At 42.9% G+C, this 27,826-nt stretch overlaps 1 protein-coding gene across 1 annotated transcript in view; it reads left to right on the plus strand.

Annotated features, from left to right (window-relative positions):
• Nucleotides 1–999: 999 nt before the first annotated feature.
• The window catches only part of LOC136157194 (uncharacterized), a 112,119-nt gene continuing 85,292 nt past the window's right edge, over nucleotides 1,000–27,826 (plus strand). Inside the window, 2 exon segments of the mRNA XM_065919189.1 lie at nucleotides 1,000–1,046; nucleotides 2,622–2,764. Coding sequence (XP_065775261.1) covers nucleotides 1,000–1,046; nucleotides 2,622–2,764 — 190 coding nt within the window.

Below are 27,826 nucleotides of genomic sequence, written 5' to 3' on the forward strand. Positions count from 1 at the left end.
GTACAATGTGGTCCAAAAATTGAGGTGCTGTTTTATTATGTAGCAAGAAAGTGGTCATCCTTTACTGGGATGTGAATGTACTTCTCAGAAGCTCCAATACTTTGGCTTCCTGATGCTTGGAGCCGACTCATTGGAAAAGACCCTGATGCTGGGAAAGGCTGAGGGCAAGAGGAGAAGTGGGCGATAGAGGATGAGATGGTTGGATGGCATTGCTCACTCAATGGACATGAGTTGAGCAAACTCCAGGAACTGGTGAAGGACAGGGAAGCCTGGCATGCTGCAATTCCTGGGGTCACAAAGAATCGGACACGACTGAGTGACTGAACAACAACTCAGGGGCATAGCATCTCAAACATCTAAACATCTGTCTGCCCTGGGTGCATTCCATCCATTTCAGGATACAGCCTTAGATAGCATGGAATCCAAGATCTCACTTTTCAGATGGGAAAGAATGTAGGATAGAAACAAAGATATGAACTGTGGTCCCAGGTTGTCATGGTTATTGGTCCTTATCCAGAATATGAACAATATGAGGTTCCTGCCCTGTAATTTCTCTGAAAAGGCCTGCAAGGGCCTGCAAGATTCCTAATTAGAGCCTGGACACAGTCAAGAGTAGGCATCGGGGAGGTGAGGGGAGGACTGTATTATGAGGGGGCCTCTCCTCTGGGGGCATCTAATCAGGATCAGAGTGAGGAGAACCAGGAAAGGAGGACATGAGGGAGAAAGACAGACAGATGAGAGAGGAGGGGGAGAAAAGAGGAGTCCCTGTTGTTAGGAGGAGGCTCTGCTGCTCCTGGTCTCAGATGGACAAACCGAGGCAGGAAGAGGTGCAGGGCCAGTGGGTTCCTCAACTGAAATCCTGGTTGTGCCGTCTATTACCTGTGGGTCCTGAGCAAGTGGTTTTACCTCTCTGAACCTGTACTTTCTCCTTGACACAATGGGATGAGAACCCAGATGCTGTAGGATGGATATGAAGCTAAATGAAATCATGCATGTGGGATGTCTCAGGAGAGAGCAGACCTTCCTGTCACAGTGGCTTGGGTTTGGTGAGTCACGGGCTCCCGAAGCCCTTCTGTCCTGGGGCAGCTCGGTATTGAGAGCTCCTGCCCTTCTCCAGGGAAATGGAGTCTGTGCAGGAAGGCAGCCCCCGTGTCCTCTCAGCTCATCACCCAGCTCTGTGCATGCTTGACGTTTGGCTGGACTTGCTCCTGGGGCTTCTGGGCACTGAGCCCGGCTCCTTCCTCCTTGACCCTGGAGTGGAGCACAGGGTGTGTGTGTGTGTGGTTGGGAAATGCTTGTCAATGTGTGAATGAGTGAATGGGTGGGAGTCTTGCACTACATGATTGTAGCTGAGAGTGGATAAATGGGTGTGAGTGAGGGGGTTGTGGGTGTATCACCCTCATGTGTGCACCATAGTTTACAGCCAACAATGCAAACAGTATGTGTGCACAGACTCAAACCAGATTCCTAGGGTCAAATCCTCTTTCTCCACTCTATGACTTTAGGAAAATTACTTTATTGCTTTTTACCTCTATTTCCTTCTTTGTAGCATGAGGAAATATCAATAATCCTTCATACCCTCTTTTAGGACTTTTGCGAATTAAATGAGTTAATAAATGTCAAGGCCATAACACATATAACACATAGAAGAGTCTATATATTATCATCTATAAATACTCAGTATTATTATTAATACTACAAAGGACTTTGACTTCTCAGGGAGAAGGAATATATTTTTGCTGAGTCCATTGCTTCCACAGCAACCCCGTGAGGTGGGCAGCATGGATCTCATCTGACACTCGAAGACACGGAGCTCTGGGAGGTTTACATCCTCAGGAAGAAAGTTAGGAAAAGGTAGAGCTGGTACCCAAACCAAGGTCCTGTGGCCCCATCACCACTGAGGGAGAGCAGGAGGAAGGGGCAGCTGCAGCCAGTCTTCAAGGCCCCCTGAGGTCCAGTCAAGGAAGGCACACTTCTGTTGGTGAAGCCAGGTGAGGGATGGCAGGTGGCCAGGTTGTAGATACGTGTATCAACTCCCCGCTTCCCCTCTGCCCGCTCCCCTTACCCCCTTTTCTACCCAGAAAACAGGCTTGCTCCTCCAGCAGGACATCACTTTCCTCATCACCATAGGTCCTGCCTGGACCAGTGGCAGTTGCCAGCAAGCGTCCATCCAGTGGAGAAGTGGTGACAATAGTTGCAGGAAATCATCCTGTGCCACACGTGTCTTCTGAGCTAGGTGAGGCGGGAAGGACATTGCTATCAGGATGCGATGATACCATGGGAGGCTGAAAAGGAGAACCTGAGCTAAACTCGGCTCTGCACTTCTCTGCCCATTGATTTGCTCTCATCTACTCACTCCGTGTCCATCACTTGTCATGCACTGCTCCAAGTGCTGGGATGCTCCGTGAGCATCAAACAAAAATTGCACCTGTGGAATCACAGACTATGTTTTCACACGATCCACAGGCAAAGTAAAGCTGGAGAAGCAGTGTTACCAGGCATCTGGCTCCAGCAGGCAAAAGCAGAAAGTCTGGCTCTGTGAGAGATTTCACACTGGACAAGCCTGACCCCCACTCCTCCCATTCCTTACTCCCCTCTTTGTCGCCTGTCCCACCATACAGCTGGGGTGTGAGAAGCTCAGTCACCCTCAGCTTTCCTCGGGAGCCCTCCTGCAAGGCCCTCTGCCTCTCTGCAGCCCTTCTCGTCCTCCTGGGCACTGTGATGGCCGGCATCCTGGTGGGTGAAATCAGCAACCAGGCCCAGGGTAAGTTTCAGCTCACCTCTCCTCTACAGGATGAGGTAGGATGAAGAGAGTCTATGGAAGGCGCTGGGGAGCAGGGGTGGGGTGGAGGCTGCCAAGTTTCTCTTGATTTCTTCTGGGATATTGGGCAGTTTTCACTGCAGGGACATTTCTTTATCTTTTTAAAATTTATTTTAATTGGAAGCTAATTACTATACAATATTGTGGTGGTTTTTGCTGTACATTCACATGAATCAGGCATGGGTGTACATGTGTTCCCCATCCTGACCCTTCATCCTACCTCCCTCCCCATCCCGTCCCTCAGGGTCATCCCAGTGCACCAGCCCCGAGCACCCTGTCTCATGCATCGAACCTGGACTGGCGATCTGTTTCACATATGATAATGTACATGTTTCAATGCTATTCTCTCAAATCATCCCACCCTTGCCTTCTCCCACAGAGTCCAAAAGTCTGTTCTTTACATCTGTGTCTCTTTTGCTGTCTTGAATATAGGGTCACTGTTACCATCTTTCTAAATTCCATATATATGTGTTAATATACTATATTGGTGTTTTTCTTTCTGACTTACTTCGCTCTGTATAATAGGCTCCAATTTCATCCACCTCATTAGAACCGATTCAAATGTATTATTTTTAATGGCTGAGTAATATTCCATTGTGTATATGTATCACAGCTTTCTTATCCATTCTTCTGCCAATGGACATCTAGTTTGCTTCCTTGATTCTCAAAAGGTAACACTATGTGTTTTTGGTCTCAGTCCCTCAGTTGCGTCCGACTCTTGGTGATCTCATGGACTGTAGCCCACCAGGCACCTCTGTCCATGAGGATTCTCCAGGCAAGAATACTGGCATTCTCCATGGCAAGAAGGGTTGCCATGCCCTTCTCCAGGGGATCTTCCCAACCCAGGGACCAAACCCAGGTCTCCTGCGTTGCAGGCAGATTCTTTGCCATCTGAGCCACTGAGGAAGTCCCCAATTATGTATTCACATTGTTTTTTTTTTTAAAGTATCCCAACTCACTCTACCAGAATAGGGACCCCATTACTGAGATCTCTCTTCCTGGTCACTGCTGCTGGTGCTGCTAAGTCACTTCAGTTGTGTTTGACTCTGTGCAACCCCATAGTCAGCAGCCCACCAGGCTCCTCTGTCCCCGGGATTCTCGAGGAAAGAATACTGGAGTGGGTTGCCATTTCCTTCTCCATTCCTGGTCACTATCTTGTCCCTAAAACTCAATGTAGTATAATAACAAAATCCTTATTTTGTTTGTTTGTTCCTTGTTCCCATTCCTGCCCAGGCTTCCTGAAACTTGGAATTTAGCGTCTTTCTGTAAGTCATGAGATGAGTGAAGGATGGGACCTGAGATAGCGTCTGGATGGAACTGGACTTCAGAACATTCCATCACGTGATTAGAGGGTTAGGAACTATCAACCCTAGTCCCTCTGGGGACAAGAGGGTACTGATACTGAGTTTAGTCACCAATAGCCGAAGATTCAATCAAATCGCCTACCTCCAACCCTCAATTAAAACCCATGCAGATTGGGTTCAGAGAGCTTCAGAGGAAGTGATAGCATCAAGGGTTTGTAAAGGGGAGAGTTTGTAAACCTGAGAGGTTTGTAAACCTGAGAGGGTTTGGAGGCTTGGCAGCCTTACCTCCCCATTTCCCCTATGCTTCTCCTCCATTTCGCTGTCCCTGAGTTTCATGCTTTATACTAACCGAAGACAGGAAGTAAAGGGCTTTCGTTAGTTCTGTGAGTGGTTCAAATAAGTTACTGAACTTGGAGGTGGGTCATGGAACCTCTAATTTTGTAGCCAGCAGGTCACACGTGTTAAGTGACCACAGGACTTGTGATCGACACTTGAAGTATGGACAGTCTTCAGGGGCCAAGCCCTCACCCTGTGGGGTTTGCCACCTCTGTGGATTTAGTGTGTCAGAAGTGAATTGACTCCTGGATGCCTGTGGGTGTTGGGGAACTGATTGCTGTTGGTAGAGAACCTGCATGTTCAGACTGGGACAACACCCGGACTCACTCTTCCCTATCATTTGTGTCTGGTATGAGGTTCAGGTCCCTGGAACTATGTTATCCAGGGAGACCACTCAGAACTCCTTCCCAGTTCTCTGCATTTTCAGAATTCCTGGCAGAATCACATACTTGACTAAATGGATTGTGACTTTTCCTGATCTTAAGACTCACAGGCTTTCTGTTCTGGGGCAAGTCATCTGCAGTTTCCTCTCCTGAATAGGGGTACCATGTTACATGGGTTTTTTGAAAGGATTACCAGTCATGAATATAAAGAATTTGCACATTCGTGGTCCATGATGGTTCACTTTCCACCAAAATATTTTACTCCAAAAGACTTGTCTACCTACATTTCCTCACCATCCCTCTAAAAATATTTCATCTGTCAAATCATGATCATTCTTCTGTTATGAAGTTAATCAAGATGTTGAGTGACAGCTGGGCTTCTTACCTTTGGAGACAACTGCAGGAAGAGATGGAAATGCAGTACTTCTGAGAGTTTGCTCAAAGTGAAAAGACTGTTATTTCCAGGCTGGTACAATGTAAGTCAAATCTCAATGCATCTCAGTTTGTTGTCCTGTCAGACTATTATGTCATTTTCATATCAGCATATACAATGTCACAGAGACACATTATTATACAGACAAGTGAAAGAAAGTGAAAGTGTTAATTGCTCAGTTGGATATGACTCTTTGTGACCCCACGAACTGTAGCCCCTCCAGGCTCTTCTATCCGTGGAATTTCCCAGACAAGAATACTGGAGTGGGTAGCCCTTCCCTTCTCTGGGGATCGTCCTATCCCAGCGATTCAAATTCAGGTCTCCTGCATTGAAGGCATTCTTTACCATTGAGACATGAGGGAAGCCATATCTATCTATCTATCTATCTATCTATCTATCTATCTATCTATCTATCTATCTATCTATCAATCAACATACACAGCCCTCATTATCAAATAGACTAACATGAACTTTAATGTATCCAGACTCTTCAATAACTGTACACTTGGCATGAGTGTGACATGGAGATTCATTTACTTGACAAATATTTATCAAATATTTATCCTTTTTGTCCCAGAAGGCATATTTCTTGGTGTAGAAAAACAGCTGTAAACAAAATATAGTAAAATAATATGCTATCTAAGAGGCCGACAGACAATGAAGATGGGGAAAAACTTATGCCAGGTCATGATGAATGTTGTGAGGAAAGAGAGTGATGGGGATTCAAGAGGCTGAAGAGGGTGAGGGAAACACTCTGGAATAAGGAGGCCTTGAGCAGAGGCCGCCAAAAATGAGCCTGGCGTGTTTGAGCAGCAGCCAGGACCAGGGTGGCTGGAGCTGAGCGGGTGAGGGGAGGGGAGAGGGAGGGGATGAGGCAGAGAGGCCGTGGGGGCAGGACGTGAGGAGCCTTGTAGGACTTTGTAAGAATCAGAATCTGGCTGTGAGAGAGCTGGGGAGTCACTGAGGGACTGGTCCTGGAAGCCATGCGATAGGACTCAAGTTGAAACAGGAACCCTGAGGGTGCAGAGTGGAGAGTGGTCTCTAGGAAACGAGGGCAGAGACCGAGGCCCCTGGGCAGGCTGCTGCAGTGGTCCAGGGGGCCATGGTGGAGTGTGTACCCGTGTTGTTCCTTGGGTAGATCTAAGTGCTTTAGAAGAACATGAATGAGTTGCTCTGTTGAGGTTTCTCTGGGGGCTTCCTCACATATCACGAATCCTTCAACCTTAAAACATTTGTGATGGGTTCACCCTCCACCCCTCTCCCCTCCCTGAGGTGTGGGGGCAGGAAAAGAAGAAAGATGGAAATGAAAATTCCCACTCCCCCAATCAAGTGTTGGTTACCCTGACAACACACTCCATCCTTGGTTTAGGCTGAGTGTTTTTTTTAATTAAAAAATTAATTAATTTATTTTAATTGGAGGCTAGTTACTTTACAATATGGTAGTGGTTTTTTAGGCTGAGTGTTTACTAGTCACCTCCCTCACATGATAAAAGACTCCTTGTTGCTGTCATCTCTCAGGAAACTTCAGCAGTGTTAGGAGCTCTCTGTCAGGAATAGGAAGAAGACCAAATTAATATTTCTTTAGAGTCATAGTATAAATATTCCCTCCATATTCCATGATTCCAGTGCTCGTGCTGTGACCAGAGTGAACACACTGGGTTACAGCCCAGGAGGACGTCAGCTTCCCCAGCCAAATTCCTGCCTGGACCAGTGTCTGGTAAAGAGCATGCATCCACCCAGTGGAGAGGCTGTGACAGTGGTTGCAGGAAGGTGACCTGTGTCACACCTGTCATCTGAGGTAGGTGAGGGGGATCAGGGCACTGAGGTCCAGGTGAGATGATACGTGCAGGAGGCTGAAAGGAGGATGTGCGCTAACACACTGCTGATCGCTTATCTGCCCGTTGACTGACTCGCATCCACTCAAGACCATTCATTACAGGCCATGTACTGCTCTAGGTGCTGGGACATTCCCTGAGTGACATATTGGAATCATGATCTGTGTTTACAGAGACCCAAAGGCATAGTCAAGTCTAAAAATTGCTATTAATAGAATTTAGGCCCCTGTAGAGAAAAGCAGGAGGCATGGTTAGGTAAGAAGATTGGGTAATAAAAAGGACTTACACAACTCCTCCCCTTCCCCACTCCCTTCCTCATCACCTGAGGTTACCCCCTAGCCAGGACGTTAAAAACTCGGTCCATCCCCAGCATCCTCAGGAGCCCTCCTGCAAGGCCACGAAGATGAGCTAGCTCTGCCTCTCTGCAGCCCTTCTGGTCCTCCTGGTCAGTCTGGTGGACAGCACCCCAGTGCTTAGAAACAATATTCAGGACCAAGGTATGTCTGGACTCACCTCTCCTCTACAGGCTCCAGGGAATGATGGGGGGAGGGGGGAAGGTGAGAGGTCATGCTGCCAGCCCTCTCTGATTTCTCCTGGCGTGTGGGGCAGGATTTTTGTTATTTTGGTGCTGGCTGCACTGGTCTTCCTCAGTAGATGAGGATGTTCTCTAGTTCCGGGCCCTGCTTTCTGGTTGTGGCGTGTGAGCTTCTCATTGGGGTGACTTCTCTAGTTGCAAAGCAGGGGCTCTAGGCATCTGGGCTCACTAGTTGCAGTTCACCTGCCTAGTTGTGCCGAGGCACGTGGATCTTCCCAAATCAGGGTTCAAACTCATGAACGCTGCAATTGCAGACAGATTCTTAACTGTTGCACCCCAAGGAAGTCTGAAGTTGCAAGGATTGAGCTCCACTGATATTATAAATGTTAAAAAGAATTCATTTGAATCAGTTCTAATGAGATGGATGAAACTGGAGCCCATTATACAGAGTGAAGTAAGCCAGAAAGATAAAGAACATTACAGCATACTAACACATATATATGGAATTTAGAAAGATGGTAACGATAACCCTATATGCAAAACAGAAAAAGAGACACAGAAGTACAGAACAGACTTTTGAACTCTGTGGGAGAAGGTGAGGGTGGGATGTTTCGAAAGAACAGCATGTATATTATCTATGGTGAAACAGATCACCAGCCCAGGTGAGATGCATGAGACAAGTGCTTGGGCCTGGTGGGCTGGGAGGACCCAGAGGAGTCGGGTGGAGAGGGAGGTAGGAGGGGGGATCGGGATGGGGAATACATATAACTCTATGGCTGATTCATGTCAATGTATGACAAAACCCACTGAAATGTTGTGAAGTAATTAGCCTCCAACAAATAAAAAAAAAATAAAAAAAAAAAGACAAGAACAATAAAATAAGTAAAAATAAATAAATAAATTACCAGTTCTTCTGTCACCCAGAGATAATCAGTCTTAAAAAAAAAATGTCTTGAGTAAATATATTACATATGTAGGGCTTCCCTGGTGGCTCAGCTGGTAAAGAACCTGCCTGCAATGCGGGAGACCTGAGTTTGATTCCTAGATTGAGAAGATCCCCTGGTGAAGGGAAAGGCTACCCACTCCGGTATTCTGGCCTGGAGAATTTCATGGACTGTATAGTCCATGGGCTCACAAAGAGTCAGACTTGACTGAATGACATTCACTTGTACTGTTGACTACTATTTTACGGTCCTGTATTTGATTGTTGTCTTGGCTCAGACCTCCTGAAACTCTTGGATTTGCTGTCTTTATAGGACTTGAGACAAGCCAGAGAAGGGGACCTGAGAAGCAGTCGGAACCCAATGTGTTTCCAGATATCATTAACGATGTGATTTTAGGTTTGAACTTTCTGCATCTCTGGGAAAGGAGAGGGCACTGAGACTGAGAACAGTCACCAGAGGGCAATGATTCAGCCAGTATGCCTGTTTAGGGAAATGATAATAAAAATCCAGAAATACGGGCATTCCAAGAGCTTTTGGGGTGCTAACACACGGCCGTGATGTGAGGGTCCTGTGTCCTCTAGGGGCTTGGGACTCCCCACACACCCACTTCCACTTTGCCCTGCACATCTCGCTCATTTCACTGTCTCTAGATTTACCCTTTATAATAACGTGAGGTCTGTATGTGAGTGGTCTTCCTGAGTTTGGTCATCAGATGTACTGAGTTATTGAACATGGAGTTGGGGTAATGGGACTTCCAAGTTTTAGCCACTTGGTCGAATCATACGCGACCGGAACACATGGCTGGCTTATGAACTGAGGAGAGTTTTGAGCCCTCAACATGCAGAATCTGTACTAACTCCCTTGATTTCTTATCAGAATTAAGTTGACTTGTCGAACACTTAATGGATGTTTGCGGAATTGGATGTTGTTGCTAGAGACACCACATATTTGGTGTCAGGGAAACCCAACACACTCTTCCTGTGCTTTGGGAGCTCAGGTGAGTCCTGGGGACACGGGAGTAGTGATAGTAGGAGACGGCACCCAGAAGCTCTCAGCAGTTATCAGTATTTTCAGAGTTCCTGGCAGAATCAGGTAGTGTATCAAATGGGTATCTTGTCCAGACCCTGCCACCCCACATGCTGTATGTCCAGGAACAAGTCATCTACACTCACCTCCTCTGAACAGTGGATACATGCTACATGGGTTCTTTGAACATAATACCGGTCATTAATATAGAGAGTTTATTCACATTTCATTGCAAATTTGGGACATTTTCCACCACAACAGGTTCATTTCAAATGGTTTCTCTACCTGCTTACTTGGGGCCAGAAGTATATTTTTGTGTCAAATATGATTATCCTTCTCTGATAAAAATTAACGAGAAAGACCTGTGATCACTGAGCAGAGCAACTGCCAGGAAAGCATGAAACACAGTCCTTGTGTGGTTGACTGGTAGGACCAGGGCTGATAGAAAATTAACAAAGTCTCCAGGTCTATTTCCTTGTTATGTTTGGCTATCATATAGTTATTTATATTTGAACTTTGTCCTGATTCATGGTTGGAGACCCCTGATAATTTGGAGTTTTTGTCTTTTATGGGTAGTTGGGTAATTGAATTAGGATCCAATATAATAAAAAGTGTGGCTGAAGTATTTGAACGTGGATATAAAGGTTTGAACTTTCTGCACCTATGGGGAAAGAGGAGGGCACTGAGATTGAGATCAGTCACCAGTGGCCAATGATTCAATCAATATGCCTATTTAGTGAAACCTCAATAAGAATTCATTAATACTGGCATTCAGAGAGCTTCTGGGATGGTGAGAAATGGAGGTTATGTGAGGGTGTTGTGCTAACCAGCGTGGGGAGACTTCACACACCTCCACTCTCTCTTAGTCCTACATGTCTCCTCCATTGCACTGTTTCTAACTTTCATCCTGTACATTAATCTGAGAACAATGAGTAAGAGTTTTCCTGAGTTCATTTGCCTGTGTGACTGAGTTATTGGGCATTGATGTGGGGTCATGGAAAATTCGACTTTTATTAGTCACTTGGTCAGAAGTATGAATGACGAGATCACATGGCTGGATTTGAAGTCAGGACAGTCTGGATCCCTCAGCCTATGTCATTGGCACTAACTCCACAGATTTGGTATGAGACGTCAATTGATAGTGGTTTGCCCACTGGGTGTTGGGGATTGGATGGTGTTTGGAATTGGATGGTGTTGGTGGAGAAGCCATGTGTTTCTTATCAGCAAAAAACCGAGACTCCCCCTCCCCTGTGATTTGGAGGCTCGGGTGAGGTTTGGGGAGAGGTGAATAGGATAGTAGGACCCTGGACCCAGGAACTCTGTATTTTCAAGTTCCTAGCAAATCAACAGTGTATCAAATGGGTTGTGACATGACAATATCTTGTCCTGACCATGCCATCCACATGCTTGTGTGCTGGGGCAAGTCATTTGCAGTTTCCTCATCAGATTAAGGGAAACATGTTACATGAGTTCTTTGTATAGACGACAAGCCAGAAATATAAACAATCTTATTCACATGTCACAGTCAGATTTGTCCATTTTCTACCACAATATATGAATCTGAAAAAAAATTTCTCTACTGGCTTGCTTTACCAAGTGAAAATATTTCTTTATCAAATAATGATTATTCATCTGTTATTAAAACTAATCAAAAGATGTGGAACCATGGAGAAGAGCAATTGCAGAGAGAGCGAGAAACACAGCCCTCTTGTGGTAGGCTGTGGGACGAAGATTGAGACAATGTTATGAAAGTCTCCAAGCCCTTTCCCTTGTCTTTTTTTGACAGTTATTTTCTTATCCATGTTTGATCCTTTTCCTGTTTCATGGACCAGACCTCCTGAAACTCTTGTAATTTACTCCCTTTCACAGATGAGAAGATGATTTTGGGAAGACAACATGAGAAACACATTGTACAGGAGTTCCTAACAGTAATACTCAAGCAGGCAGATAAAGGTTTGTGATTATTGCACCTCTGAGGAGAAGGAATGGCACTGAGATTGATATCAATCACCTATGGCCAGTGATTCAATCAATAAGCCTATTTCTTGAAACCTCAGATAAGTGCATGAGCATTTTGGCTCAGAGGGTTTTCCGGGTGAGGAACACAAGTACGTGATGTGAGGGTGCTGTGCTCACTAGTGCGTGGATGCTCCACACACCTCCACTCCCCTTTGTCCTACACATCTCCTCCATTGCACTCTCTGTCAGCTTCCTATGTGTGTTCATCTGAGAAGTGTAAGTATGGGCTTTCCTAAGTTTGGGTGTCAATTCCTTTCTGTTATTGAATGTAGAGGGGTGATCATGGAAGCTCCACATTTTGGCCACTTGGCCACAAGCATAAGTAACTCAGGATCAGGTGGCTGGCACTGAAGTGAGGGCACTTTTAGGCCCTCAGTGTGTAGGATCCGCACTAAATGCACTGGCTTCATATCAGATATCAACTGACCCCAGTAAGTCGTTGGGGAATTGATTGATGTTGGCAGAGACATCACATATTTGGTGTGACATCACTCACTCTGCTCTGTGATTCGGGGGCTCAGGTGAGGCTTGAGGCCAGGAAGTAATGAAAGTAGACACTGTATACAGAAACTGTTACAAATAAACTGTATTTTCAGAATTCCTGCTAGAACCATTTATTGTATTAGATAGGTTGTAGGCATCACCGACTTGATGGGCATGAGTTTGAGTAGACTCCGGGGGTTTGTGATGGACAGGGAGGCCTGGCATGCTGCAGTTCATGGGGTCGCAAAGAGTCGAACATGACTGGGCGACTGAACTGAACTGAATATCATAGAAACTAGTCTTGACACTACCACCACAACTTTTGTCCTGGGTCAAGTCATCTACAATTTCCTCATCTGAACAGGGGACACATGTTGCAAGCATTCTTTGAACAGATTACCAATCATGAGTGTAAATAATTTGTTCATATTTAATGGCTAATTTTTTCATTTTCCACCAACATGTTAATCTGAAGAAGTTTATCTTTTTACCTCCTTTGGGGAAGAAAACATATTGAGGTGTCAAATAATGATTATTCCTCTACTATTAAAATAAGCAGAAAGAACTGGGATCACTGAGCAGCAACCGCAGGAGCACAAGAAACACAGCCCTCGTGTGGTTTGGCACGTGGGATCAAGGCTGAGACAATATGAGTAGAGCCTCCTGACCTTCTCCCATGAATTAGAATTTTAAAATTTCACCACTTTCTTGCCAGCCCCTCTGGGAAGCGGGGCAGGGCCTGAGATTCAGATCAGTCAGCAAAGGCCGCTAACTCAGTAAATATGACTATTTATTGAAAATCTCCATAAAAATCCATAAATATTTGGGTTTGGAGAGGTTTCAGGGCTAATGATCACCTGTAAAGACTGTTTAAATACCCTGTCAGCAGACTGAACATTAGAGGGAGATTGACCATTATGTCGATGTGCCCCATCTTCAAGGTGATTGTGTACTACAAGGAAATCAATTATACCCTTTGTATTTAAGGACCTTACACTTGCTGAGAGAATGAAAATGGGAATTATTAAGCCTCTACAAAGCACGGTGCTTGGGGGTGGAGAAACACGGCACAATAACTTGCCTTCCAGAAGGGAGACATAAAATAGCAAAGGGGGAAATATTATGGTGGGTTATCAGCTTCTGGAAGGTAGAGAGTGAGGCAGAGAAAGGAGCTGTGCTTTTTGTCTAAAGGGTCAGGGAAACCCTTTGTGATAGGGAGGTGTTGAGCAGAGCCTGCAGAAGTCACATGCTTGCCGTGCTCTGAGCAGCAGCAGGGACCAGTGTTGCTGGAGATGAGTATATGTAGGTGAGGGGAAATGAGTGGAAGGGGATGAGGCATAGAGGCCTCTTTGAACAGACTGTCAATCATGAATATAATGATTTGTCAAGGGAGCAGGTCATGAGGAGCCTTGTAGGGCTTTATAAGAATCAGAATTTGACTGCCAGAGAAAAGGGAACTCACTGAAGAATTGGTCTCCCGGGAGCCATGGGATAAGACTGAATTAAGAGAATCCCCGAGGCTGCAGGGCAAAGTGGCCTCTAGGGAGTAAAGAGCAGAGACAGAGCCCCAGTGATTAGGCTAATGCAGTGGTTCACGTGGAGTGTGTATTTATACTGTTCCCTGGGTGGATCCCATGTCTTCTGAATAACATGAATGTCTTGCTCTGTTGAAGTTTCTAGGGAGGCTTCATTACCTAGTCATGATGCATTAAATCATTAGTCATTGGAGATTGCTCAATAGATGGTTCCATTACCCTCCCTGAGGTTGAGGCTTCCCTGTCCATCACCAACTCCTGGAGTTTACTCAAACTCATGTCCATTGAATCGGTTATGCCACCCAACCATCTCATCCTCTGTCGTCCCCTTCTTCTCCAGCCCTCAATCTTGCCCAACAAGAGGGTCTTTTCCAATGAATCAGCTCTCCACATCAGGCGGCCAAAATATTGGTGTTTCTGCTTCAGCATCAGTCCTTCCAATGAATATTCAGGACTGATTTTCTTTACGATGGACTGCTTTGATCTCTTTGCAGTCCAAGGGACTCTTAAGAGTCTTCTCCAACACCACGGTTCAAAAGCATCAATTCTTTCGCGTTCAGCTTTCTTTATAGTCCAACTCTCACATCCATACATGACCACTGGAAAAACCATAGATTTGACTAGACAGACGTTTGTTGGCACACCTGCTTTTTAATATGCTGTCTAGGTTGGTCATTGCTTTTCTCCCAAGGAGCAAGCATCTTGTAATTTCATGGCTGCAGTGACCATCTGCAGTGATTTTGGACGTCAAGAAAATAAAGTCACTGTTTCCATTGTTTCTGCATCTATTTGCCATGAAGTGATCAGACTGGATGCCATGATCTTAGTTTTCTGAATGCTGAGTTTTAAGCCAACTTTTTCACTCTCCTCTTTCACTTTGATCAAAAGGCTCTTTAGTTCCTCTGCTTTCTGCCATAAGGGTGGTGTCATCTGCCTATCTTAGGTTACTGATATTTCTTCTGGCAATTTTGATTCCAGCTTGTGCTTCCTCCAGGCTGGCATTTCGCATGATGTAGTTGGCATATAAGTTTATTAGCAGGGTGACAATATACAGCCCTGACGTACTCCTTTCCCCATTTGGAACCAGTCTGCTTTTCCATGTCCAGTTCTAACTGTTGCTTCTTGACCTGTGTACAGATTTTTCAGGAGGCATGTCAGGTGGTCTGGTATTCACATTTCTTGAAGAATTTTCCACAGTTTGTTGTGATCCACACAGTCAAAGGCTTTGTTGTAGTCAATAAAGCAGAAGTAGATGTTTCTCTGTAACTCTTTTACTTTTTTGATGACCCATTGGATGTTGGCAATTTGATCTCTGGTTCCTCTGCCTTTACTAAATCCAGCTTGCACAGCTGGAAGTTCTCTGTTCTTGTACTGTTGAAGCCTGTCTTAGATTTTGAGCTCTTAGATTTTTTGCTCTTGTGTGAGATGAATGCAATTGTGTGGTAGCTTGAACATTCTTTGGCATTGCCTTTCTTTAGGATTGGAATGAAAACTGACCTTTTGCAGTCCTGTGGCCAATGCTGAGTTTTCTCAATTTACTGGCATATTGAGTGCAGCACTTTCACAGCATCATATTTTAGGATTTGAAATACCTCAACTGGAATTCCATCACCTCCACTAGCTTTGTTCGTAGTGATGTTTCCTAAGGTCCACTTGTCTTTGCATTCCAGGATATCTGGCTCTAGTCCAGTGATCACTCAATCATTTTTATCTGGGCCTTGAAGATCTTTTTTGTGTAGTTCTTCTGTGTATTCTTTTTACCTCTTCTTAATATTTTTTGCTTCTGTTAGGTGCATACCATTTCTATTCTTTATTGTGCCTATCTTTGCATGAAATATTACCTCGATATCTCTAATTTTCTCAAAGAGATCTCTAGTTTTTCCCATTCTGTTGTTTTCCTCTATCTTTGTCTTGAACACAGGAAGGCTTTCTTATCCCTCCTTGCTATTCTTTGGAACTCTGCATTCATATGGTTATATCTTTCCTTTTCTTCTTTGCCTTTCAGTTCTCTTCTATTTTCAGCTGTTTGTAAGGCCTCCTCAAACAACCATTTTGCCTTTTTGTATTTCTTTTTCTTGTGGATGGTCTTGATCACTGCCTCCTGTACAATGTCACAAACCTCCATCCATAGTTCTTCAGGCACTCTATCAGATCTAATTCCTTGAATCTGTCACTTTCACTGTATAATCGTTAAGGATTTGAGTTATATCATACCTGAATGGTCTTGTGGTTTTCCCTACTTTCTTCTATTCAAGTCTTAATTTTGCAATAAGGAGTTCGTGATCTTAGCCCCAATCAGCTCTCAGTCTTGTTTTTGCTGACTGGATAGAGCTTCTCCACCTTCGGTTGCAAAGAATATAATCAATGTGATTTTGGTTTTGACAATCTGGTGATGTCCATGTGTACAGTCTTCTATTGTGTTGTTGGAAGAGGGTGTCTGGTATGAGAACATTACCTAGTCATGATGTATTAAATCATTAGCCACTGGAGATTGTTCAATAGATGGTTCCATTACCCTCCCTGAGGTTGAGGGAATGTGCGGGTTGGTGAATAAAACACCTTGGAAGAGGGTAGAAATGAAATTTCCCACCCTCCTATAGGCAGTCCTTTCCTGCGCAATCAGAGCCCATATGGCTTATGAGGGTATTAACAAACTCACTGACTTCACATACCAACAGACACTTTTATTGTTTTTATCACATGAGAAATACCAAGATTTTTAGGAATGGTGTCATGGAAAAGATGAAAAGACAATTATATGTATTTCCTCTTATAATCACAATATCAGTAGTATCATTACTCAGTTTATAGAATCCCATGAGGTAAACAAAGTAAACAGTGGTATGCTTTTTTTTAATGCCCTTTTCCGTTATAGCATGATTTCTTCACAATTTTTATGAGTAGTGAAATGTTTTCACCATACAGATCAGTGCAGAGAACATTAATAGTCTTATAAAACTCAGGTATCTATACCCAATAATTATTGACATATAAGGAATATTTTTTACCTGTGACCTCTTTTTGCTGTTATAGAGCTGTGGGGTTTTTTTTTTTTTTTTTTTTTTTTTTTAGCATTTACGCATTGATTTGGGTGAACTGGTGATTAGCTGTGGGTCTGAGGCTCAGTAATTATGGCCTGCTGACTCAGTGCCTACAGCATTTGGGAGTTTAGTTCCCTGACAAGGATTTGAACCCAGAATTCGTTTTTTGGAAGGAGAATTCTTAACTACTGGACCACCAGGGAATCCTATAGAAGTTTTAAGGCTAATCAAAGGCATTACATGAATTTTGCTTAAAATAACTCATGGGGAGATATACATTTGTACATGATACATTTGTATATCACATCATGCCACACAACATTCATAATTCTGTCTGAAAAAGGAGGTTTCAAATGGGCTTTTCAATTTGACCATCCTCCACAACCCTAATATTCTCTATTGCAAACAAACTGGTGGTTCTAGTTGTTATCCTTGTACGGAGCTGTGATGACCACCCTCATAACTGAGCCACTGCCCCTCTCCTTCCAGAAGCTTCTAAGCCTGCTTTCTGCATGGAGCCGCAATTAAAGGGTGACTGAAAGGCCACAATAATGAGATACTTCTACAATGCCAAAACGGCTTCTGTGAGCAGTTTAGGTATAGCAGGTGTGGAGGAAACAGAAACAACTTCCTAACAAAAGACGAATGTGTGAAGACCTGCTCTCCAGTGCCAGGTTCCCTGTGGTAAGACAGCGGACGGGGCACCGGAGGAGAGAAAGGGCTGGGGAAAGAGGTGGAGCTCAGGGGACCACACACCATTCACCCTGCAGTGTCCTCCCCCTCGCTGCTGCCAGGAGGAGAGTCTAGTTGACTGGTGTGCACCTGTTGGACTACAAAGATGTCGCTCAACAAGTTCCTTTCGTTTTGCAGAGGACGTGAGAGGAGTGGTCCCCGAAACTCTGAAGTCCGAGGAGGACCCCTGCAGGGCTCTGCTGCCTCTGCTTCTAAAGCAGTTCAATCTCCTTCCAGTTTTTTCTCCCCCTACATGCCTCAGCTGTACTTGCTGATTTCCTTTCCTCCTTTGTCTTCATGTCTTAACTCTGCCTCATCCAGTTGGCTCTCAACACCATGAGACCCCTAAGCTCAATTCTTGGCATGAAGGAGAGAGTTCATAATTATTTGAGGAAGGGAAGAAGGAATGTAGGAGCACATTCCTCATGACCAAAGTAACTATAGCCCTTTGGTTTGATGCCAGGATTTTTCTTTTAACCCCCCATCCTCATGGCATCCTGTCATCCCCCTCCCCACCATCACTGCTCTTCTCATGCGTGGCCAAGGTGTAATTTCCGGGATCCAGTTCTCAGCATCCATAATGAGAGAAGAGTTTGGGATAAAGAAGACCCTTGACCCTACAGTGATGTTCCAAGTTTCCTTTCTGTAGCTTCACACACTGTGGCTTATGTGTCTATAAATGCATTTTCAAAACTAAACTGCCTAGAGTAGAGTCTGTTATTTGCAACTACAAACCTTAACCACTAGGGTCCATGGAAATGGTGGTTCTTCTCTCTGTTCTGCAAACTGTGGGCTCCTCCCCTTGCCCTGGCCAGAGACTGTGCCCTACCAGGTATAGGAAGCAAGTTCATTGTAGCATCGCTGACCTTTTAATAGTTACACAACCCACACAAAACCATGGGAGACAGACTCTTCCACATGACAGCTTTTATTCCTTTCTTCTCAGTTCAGTCAAGTTTTGGGGTAGTTTGTCCTCATGGACTCTTAGAAGGAGAATGGGCATGAGGCTCTTTGTCCAGTTTTCTAAGGTATCTGATTCCCTGAAGTCACCTGTGGGGAGGGGCTGCTTAGTTCAGTTAAAGAAGGGCGATTATCTTTTAGTGCCCTGGCCTCTGTTTTAGCATTTTGCTTGCATTATTGTATTAACCATCCTGAGGCCTTCAAGAGAGGAAATGGAGGCATGGAGATGACACTTACTGGTCATTTCCTAACATGGCATTCCTGCTCTCCCCAGCAGAGGGCCTTTGATGATCTCCTGCTTCTGCCTCTGGGAAGATGTAGGATGGAGGCACCTTGGGAAAACAGACAGTATCCATTTCATGACAGATGAGTAAAGTAGGCATGGGGACCACAGAAAACACAGAACTGTAATAAACAAGAACACAGATGGTGCTGGTGCTGTTACTCACTTCCTTGGAGTCTTGGGCAAATTTCTCAACATCCCCAAGCTTTCTTTTCTTTAGTATAGAATAAGGATGATGATCTTTCTTCTTAGTATTTCTAGCTAGAGACCAGTAGAAATATCCCCGCTCCTAGTTGAATTTGTTGGGTTTATTACTCACTGCAGCAAGGAACAGGAATTATCCTGGAAAACAACATGCTGTCTTATAAAGACAATGTTTGAAAGAACTTATAGGACATAGGCTGGATTGGATAGGACTTGGTGGAGGGTTTCAGGAAGCTGTCTTTGCTCTGGATGAAGGCTCTGAAGAAGTGAGGTAATTCTCACTTGATAATGGTATCTTATCAAGTAATCTTATCAAGGTAATTTGATTTGGCATCTTAATGTTAACTCTAAGAAGTGAAGTGAAGTGAAAGTTGCTCAGTTGTGTGTGACTCTGAAATCCCCTGGACTATACAGTCCGTGGAATTCTCCAGGCCAAAATACTGGAGTGGGTACCCCTTCTCATCTGCAGGGGATCTTCCCAACCCAGGGGTCATACCCAGGCCTGTCACATTGCAGGTAAATTCTTTCCCAGCTGAGCCACAAGGGAAGACCTAACTCTAAGAAGGGGAGACTAGATAGAGGCTAGAGCTGTACTTGGTTAAGAACTGGGACATATGACTAACACTTTGGTAAGTGTCCTTTTCCTATTTTCAGGTGTTTTTCTTTCAGCAAGAGACTTTTCCTTAGGTGAACTTTGTTTCTTTATCTCTAAAATATCAATATGTGTGGGTGTGCTCAATGTGCCTGACTCTTGCCACCTCATGAACCGTAACCCACCAGGCTCCTCTTTCCTTGTGATTTTTCAGGCTGGAATACTTGAGTGGGTTTCCATTTCCTGCTCCAGGGGATCTTTTGGACAAAAGGATTGAAACTGAGTCTCACATGTCTCCTGCATTGTTTTACCCACTGAGCGACCTGGGACAGCTCAAAATAGTAATAATAATAATTAACTCATAAGACAGTTAAATAAAAACAAGCTACCTTTTCCTAAGGGCTGCCCTCTTGGTTAAGGGGTGAAGAATCCACCTGCCAATGCAGGACATATGGTACTGATTCCTGGGTGGAGAAGATCCCCTGGAGAAGAAATGCAGTCCACTCGAGTATTCAAGCCTGGAAAATCCCACAGGCAGATAAGCCTGGTGAACTACAGCCCATGGGGTCTCAAAAGAGTCAGACAGGACTTAGGGACTGAACAAGGACAGCAATGGGATAATGAGTTGTTATTAATGAAAAGATATTGGCTTAAGTAACTCACTATGCTGCTGTGCAGTCTTGGGCAAGTCACTTCATCTCCCCGAAACACAGAGTCTTTCTTTCTAAAAGAGAATAATAGTGTCTGCATAAAGAAATCCCCTGATTTGGTTACTTTTGAGAACCATGTTGATTATGCAGCTAATGTGCTTAGAACAGCACAGAACAAGGCAAACTGTTGAGAAGCACATAGACTTTTAGTTTCCTTGGCTCCTGATCGCTCTTTAACTGTGGTGTCAACTGTAGTAAAGAAAGGGAGAAATAGGACTGGATGTTGTAGTTTCACCTTATGATATAGAAATTCACCAGCAGAGCAAGTTCCCTCAGTGCCAGAGTGGAGTCACAGTCTCTCTTCCAAATAGGTATCCTTCTTCCTCAGAGGTAGTGGAAAACCCTCTTGCTTCAGTGATTGATGTCACCCAGGTCCAGGCCTTTTCCTACCTCGTGCTATTGGGTGTGTTCTAAAGTCGCTTCAGTCCTGTCCCACTATTTGTGACCCTCCAGGCTGTAGCCCACGAAGTTCCTCTATCCATGGGATTTCCCAGGCAAGAATACTGGAGTGGGTTGCCATTTCCTCCTCTAAGGGATCTCCCCAAATGGGAAGGAACCAAGGTCTCTTAACTCTCCTAAATCCGCAGGTGGTTTCTTTCCCACTAGCACCACTGGGGAAACCCTTTCCCACCTCACTTTGTCAGTATTTAAACCTCTAGTCAAAGGAGCTAAGTGTTACAGTAATAATTACTCAATAATATTATCATTTCAAAGGACTTTGAGTTTGCAGGAAGTAGGAATATATGTCTCTGGTCTCCACTGCTTCTGCAGCACCCTCAGGATGTGGGCAGTGCTGATCTCTTGTGACACCTGAAGCCAAGGGGCCCTGGGATAATTCTGGTCACAAAGTTAGAAAAGGCAGAATTGGGACTCAAACTGAGGTCCTCTGATCCCAAAATGTACACTGGGGAGACCAGTGTTAGGGGTCAGGAAGTGCAGGTGTACTTCTGAGAGTTGACCCCTGAGATCTACTCTAGCCCCTGAGGTCCACTCAGCAGACAGCTCTCCTGTTGATGAAACCAGGTGATGAGGCTAATTACTTTACAATATTGTAGTGTTTTTTGTGGTTTTCTTTCTGATTTACTTCACTCTGTGTATAGGCTCCAGTTTCATCCACATCATCAAAACTGATTCAAGTGCATTCTTTTTAGTAGCTGAGAATATGTACCACAGCTTTCTTATCCACTCGTCTGCCGATGGACATCTAGGTTGCCTCCAGGTCCTAGTTATTGTAAACAGTGCTGTGATGAACACTGGGGTACATGTGTCTCTTTCAATTCTGGTTTCCTCAGTGTGTATGTACAGCAGTGGGATCGCTGAGTTGTATGGCAGTTCTATTTCCAGTTTTTAAAAGAATCTCTGCACTGTTCTCCATAGTGGCTGTACTAGTTTGCATTCCCATTAACAGTGTAAGAGGGTTCCCTTTCCTCTGCACCCTCTTTAGCATTTCTTCCATTCTGACCAGCGTGAGATGGTACCTCATTGTGGTTTTGATTGGCATTTCTCTGATAATGAGTGATGTGGGGCATCTTTTCATGTGTTTGATAGCCATCTGTATGTCTTCTTTGGAGAAATGTCTGTTTAGTTCTTTGGCCCATTTTTTGATTGGGTTTATTTTTCTCGTATTGACCTGCATCAGCTTCTTGTTTAATATTTTTGAGATTAATTCTTTGTTTGTTGCTTCGTTTGCTATTATTTTCTCCTATTCTGAAGGCTGTCTTTTCACTTTGCTTATAGTTTCCTTCATTGTTCAAAAGCTTGTACGTTTAATTAGGTCCCATTTGTTTATTTTTGCTTTTATTTCCATTGTTCTGGAAGGTGGGTCATAGAGGATCCTGCTGTGATTTATGTCAGAGAGTGTTTTGCCTATGTTTTCCTTTAGGAATTTTATAGCTTATGGTCTTACATTTAGATCTTTAATCCATTTTGAGCTTATTTTTGTGTATGGTGTTAGAAAGTGTTCTAGTTTCAGTCTTTTACAGGTGATTGACCAATTTTCCAAGCACCACTTTTTAAAGAGATTGTCTTTTCTCCATTGAATATTCTTGCCTCCTTTGTCAAAGATAAGTTGTCCATAGCTGCGTGGATTAACCTCTGGGCTTTCTAATTTGTTCCATGGATCTCTATTTCTATCTTTGTGCCAGTACCATACTGTCTTGATGACTGTAGCTTTGTAGTATAGTCTGAAGTCAGGCAGGTTGATTCCTCCAGTTCCATTCTTCTTTCTCAAGATTGCTTTGGCTATTCGAGGTTTTTTTATATCCATACAAACTGTGAAATTATTTGTTCTAGTTCTGTGAAAAATACCATTGATAGCTTGATAGGGATTGCATTGACTGTATAGATTGCTTTGGGTAGGAAACACATTTTCACTATATTGATTCTTCTGACCCATGAACATGATATATTTCTCCATCTATTTGTATTATCTTTGATTTCTTTCATCAGTGTTTTATAGTTTTCTCTCTATAGGTCTTTTGTTTCTTTACGTAGATTTATTTCTAAGTATTTTATTCTTTTTGTCACATTGGTAAACAGAATTCCTTCCTTAACTTCTCTTTCTGTTTTCTCACTGTTAGTGTATAGTAATGCAAGGGATTTCTGTGTATTAATTTTGTATCCTGCAACTTTACTATATTCATTCATTAGCTCTAGTAATTTTCTGGTGGTGTCTTTAAGGTTTTCTATGTAGAGGATCATGTCGTCTGCAAACAGTGAGAATTTTACTTCTTCTTTTTCTATCTAGGTTTCTTTTATTTCTTTTCTCTTCTCTGATCGCTGTGGCTAAAACTTCCAAAGCTATGTCGAAAAGTAGTGGTGAGAGTGGGCATCCTTGTCTTATTCTTGACTTTAGGGGAAATGCTTTCAATTTTTCACCATTGAGGGTAATGTTTGCTGTGGGTTTATCATATATGGCTTTTGTTATGTTGAGGTATGTTCCTTCTATGCCTGCTTTCTGGAGGATTTTTATTATAAATGGATGTTGAATTTTGTCAAAAGCTTTCTCTGCATCTATTCAGATAATCATATGATTTTTATCTTTCAATTTGTTAATGCAGTGTATCATATTGACTGATTTGCAAATATTGAAGAATGATTGCATCCCTGGGATAAAGCCACTTCGTCATGATGTATGATCTTTTTAGTATGTTGTTGGATTCTGTTTGCTAGAATTTTGTTGAGGATTTTTGCATTTATGTTCATCAGTGATATTGGCCTATAGTTTTCTTTTCTTGTGGAATCTTTGTCTGGTTTGGGTACTAGGGTGATGGTGGCCTTATAGAATGAGTTTGGGACTTTACCTTACTCTGCAATTTTCTGGAAGAGTTTGAGTAGGATAGGTGTTAGCTCTTCTCTAAATTTTTCGTAGAATTCACTTGTGAAGTCATCTGGTCCTGGGTTTTTGTTTGTTGGAAGATCTTTGATTACAGTTTCAATTTCCATGCTTGCCATATATTTGTTAAGACTTTCTATTTCTTCCTGGTTCAATTTTGAAAGGTTATACTTTTCTAAGAATTCATCCATTTCTTCCAAGTTGTCCATTTTATTGTCATATAGTTCCTGATAGTAGTCTTTTATGATCCTTTGTATGTCTGTATTGTCTGTTGTGATTTCTCCATTTTAACTTCTAGTTTTGTTGATTTGATTCTTCTCCCGTTTTTTTTCTCAATGAGTCTGGCTAATGGTTTGTCTACTTTATTCATCTTCTCAAAGAACCAGCTTTTCAATTCAGTTCAGTTCAGTCACTCAGTCTTGTCCGACTCTTTGCAACCCCATGAACTGCAGCACACCAGGCCTCCCTGTCCATCACCAACTCCCAGAGTCTACCCAAACTCATGTCCATTGAGTCGGTGATGCCATCCAACCATCTCATCCTCTGTCATCTCCTTCTCCTCCTGCCCTCAATCTTTCCCAGCATCAGGGTCTTTTCACATGAATCAGCTCTTCACATCAGGTGGCCAAAGTATTGGTGTTTCAGCTTCAACATCAGTCCTACCAATGAACACCCAGGACTGATCTCCTTTAGGATGGACTGGTTGGATCTCCTTGCAGTCCAAGGGACTCTCAGGAATCTTCTCCAACACCACAGTTCAAAAGCATCAAATCTTCGGTGCTCAGCTTTCTTTATAGTCCAACTCTCACATCCATACATGACCACTGGAAAAACCATAGCCTTGACTAGATGGACATTTGTTGACAAAGTAATGTCTCTGCTTTTTAATATACTGTCTAGGTTGGTCATAACTTTCCTTCCAAGGAGTAAGCGTCTGTTAATTTCATGGCTGCAATCACCAACTGCAGTGATTTTGGAGCCCCCCAAAATAAAGTCTGACACTGTTTCCACTGTTTATCCACCTATTTGTCATGAAGTGATGGGACCAGATGCCATGATCTTAGTTTTCTGAATGTTGAACTTTAAATCAACATTTTCACTCTCCTCTTTCACTTTCATCAAGAGGCTCTTTAGTTCTTCACTTTCTGCCATAAGGGTAGTGTCATCTGCATATCTGAGGTTATTGACAGTTCTCCTGGCAATCTTGATTCCAGCTTGTGCTTCCTCCAGCCCAGCATTTCTCATGATGTACGCTACATATAAGCTAAATAAGCAAGGTGACAATATAGAACCTTGACATACTCCTTTTCCTATTTGGAACCAGTCTGTTGTTCCATGTCCAGTTCTAACTGTTGCTTCCTGCCCTGCAGAGTTTTGTTCATTTTTGCAATAGTCTCCTTTATTTCTTTTTCATTTATTTCTGACCTAGTTTTTATGATTTCTTTCCTTCTACTAACCCTGAGGTTCTTCATTTCTTCTTTTTCTAGTTTCTTTAGGCATAAAGTTAGGTTATTTATTTGATTTTTCTCTTGTTTCTTGAAGTAAGCTTGTATTGCTATGAACCGTCCCCTTAGCACTGCTTTTACTGAATCCCATAGGTTTTGGATTGTCGTGTTTTCATTTTCATTTGTTCCTATGCATATTTTGATTTCTTCTGTGATTTGTTGGTTATTTGGAAGCATGTTGTTTAGCCTCCATATGTGTGTATTTTAATAGTTTTTAGATGTAGTTGACATCTAATCTTACCGTATCATGATCAGAAAAGATACTTGAAATGATTTCAAATTTTTTGAATTTACCAAAGCTAGATTTATGGCCCAGGATGTGATCTATCCTGGAGAGTGTCCCATGTGCACTTGAGAAAAAGGTGAAATTCATTGTTTTAGTGTGAAATGTCCTATACATATCAATTAGGTCTAACTGGTCCACTATATAATTTAAAGTTTGTGTTTTCTGGCTACTTTTCTGTTTGACTGATCTATCCATAGGTGTGAATGGGGTATTAAAGTCTCCCATTATTATTGGATTACTGTTAATTTCCCCTTTCATATTTGTTAGCGTTTGCCTGACATAATGTGGTGCTCCTATGTTGGGGTCATGTATATTTATAATTTTTACATCTTCCTCTTGGATTGATCCTTTGATCATTATGTAGTGTCCTTCTTTGTCTCTTTTCATGGCCTTTATTTCAAAGTCTATTTTATCTGATATGAGTATTGCTACTCCTGCTTTCTTTTGATCTCCATTTGCATGAAATATCTTTTTCCAGCCCTTTACTTTCAGTCTATATTTCCCTTGTTTTGAAGTGGGTCTCTTGTAGACAGCATATATAGGGGTCTTGTTTTGTATCCATTAAGCTAGTCTTTGTCTTTTGGTTGGGGCATTCAACCCATTTACATTTAAGGTAATTATTGATAAGTATGATCCTGTTGCCATTTACTTGGTTGTTTTGCATTAGAATTTATAAACCTTTTCTGTTTCCTGTCTAAAGAAGCTCCTTTAGCATTTGTTTAAGAGCTGTTTTGGTGGTGCTGAATTCTCTCAACTTTTGCTTATCTGTAAAGCTTTTGATTTCTCCTTCATATTTGAATGAGATCCTTGCTAGGTGTAGTAATCTGGGTTGTAGATTTTTCTCTTTCATCACTTTAAGTATGTCCTGCCATTCCCTTCTGACCTGAAGAGTTTCTATTGAAAGATCAGCTGTTATCCTTATGGGGATCCCCTTGTATGTTATTTGCTGCTTTTCCCTTGTTGCTTTTAATATTTGCTCTTTGTGTTTAATCTTTGTTAATTTGATTAATATGTGTCTTGGGGTGTTTTGCCTTAGGTTTGCCCTGTTTGGGACTCTCTGGGTTTCTTGGACTTGGGTAGCTATTTCCTTCCCCATTTTAGGGAAATTTTGAACTATTATCTCCTCATGTATTTTTTCATGGGCTTTCTTTTTGTCTTCTTTATCTGGGACTCCTATAATTCAAATGTTGGAGTGTTTCACATTGTCCCAGAGGTCTCTGAGTTTGTCCTCATTTCTTTTAACACTTTTTTCTTTTTTCCTCTCTGCTTCAGTTATTTCCACCATTCTATCTTCTACCTCACTTGTCCTATCTTCTGCCTCAGTTATTCTACTGTTGGTTCTCTCCAGAGTGCTTTTGATCTCAGTTATTGAATTATTCATTATTGATGGACTCTTTTTTATTTCTTCTAGGTCCTTATTAAACATTTCTTTCATCTTCTCAATCCTTGTCTCTTGTCTACTTATCTGTAACTCTATTTTGTTTTCATGATTTAGTATCATCTTTACTTTCATTACTCTGAATACTTTTTCAGGTAGACTCCCTATCTCCTATTTTGTTTGGTTTTGTGGGCATTTATCATGTTCCTTTACTTGCTGAATATTTCTCTGCTTTTTCATTTTGTTTAGATTGCTGTGTTTCAGGTGACCTTTCTGTAGGCTGGAAGTTTGTGGTTCCTCTTTATTGTGGAGCTTGCTCCCTGTGGGTAGGGTTGGATGAGTGGCTTGTCAAGGTTTCCTGGTTAGGGGAGTTTGTGTCCATGTTCTGGTGGGTGGAGCTGGATCTCTTCTCTCTGGAGTGCAATGATGTGTTCTGTAGTGAGTTTTGGGGTGTCTATGGGTTTGGCATGGCTTTGGACAGCCTGTATTTTAATGCTCAGGGCTGTGTTCCTGCATTGCTGGAGAATTAGCATGGTATGTTTTTCTCTGTAACTTGTTGGCTCTTGGGTTGAGCTTGGTTTCAGTGAAGGTATGGAGGCTTTTGGATGATCTCTTGTCTATTAATGTTCCCTGGAATCAGGAGTTCTCTGGTGTTCTCAAGTTTTGGATTTAAGCCTCCTGCCTCTGGCTTTCAGTTTTATTCTTAGAGTAGCTTCAAAAATTCTCCATCCATGCAGCACAGATGATAAAACATCTAGGTTAATGGTGAAAAAATTCTTCACCATGAGGGACACCCAGAGAGGTTCACAGAGTTACATGGAGAAGAGAAGAGGAAGGAGGGAGATAGAGGTGACCAGGGGGAGAAGAGAGGGAGTAAAAAAGGGAGCAAGCAATCTAGCCAGTAATCAATTCCCTGTGTGTTCTCCACAGTCTGGAACACCCAGAGAGGTTCACGGAGTTACATAGAGAAGAGAAGAGGGAGGGAGGAGTTAGAGGTGACTTGGGGGAGAAAAGGGAGAGTCAAAAGGGGAGAGAGCAATGAAACTAGTAATTACACCTCTAAGTGAAAATGGATACTGAAGATTAGGTTCTTAAAGGTACAAAATTGATAACAAATGCCAAAAGTCAAGGATTAAAAATCTAGAGT

Source organism: Muntiacus reevesi, chromosome 2, assembly GCF_963930625.1.
Source record: "Muntiacus reevesi chromosome 2, mMunRee1.1, whole genome shotgun sequence".
Taxonomy (NCBI): domain Eukaryota; kingdom Metazoa; phylum Chordata; class Mammalia; order Artiodactyla; family Cervidae; genus Muntiacus; species Muntiacus reevesi.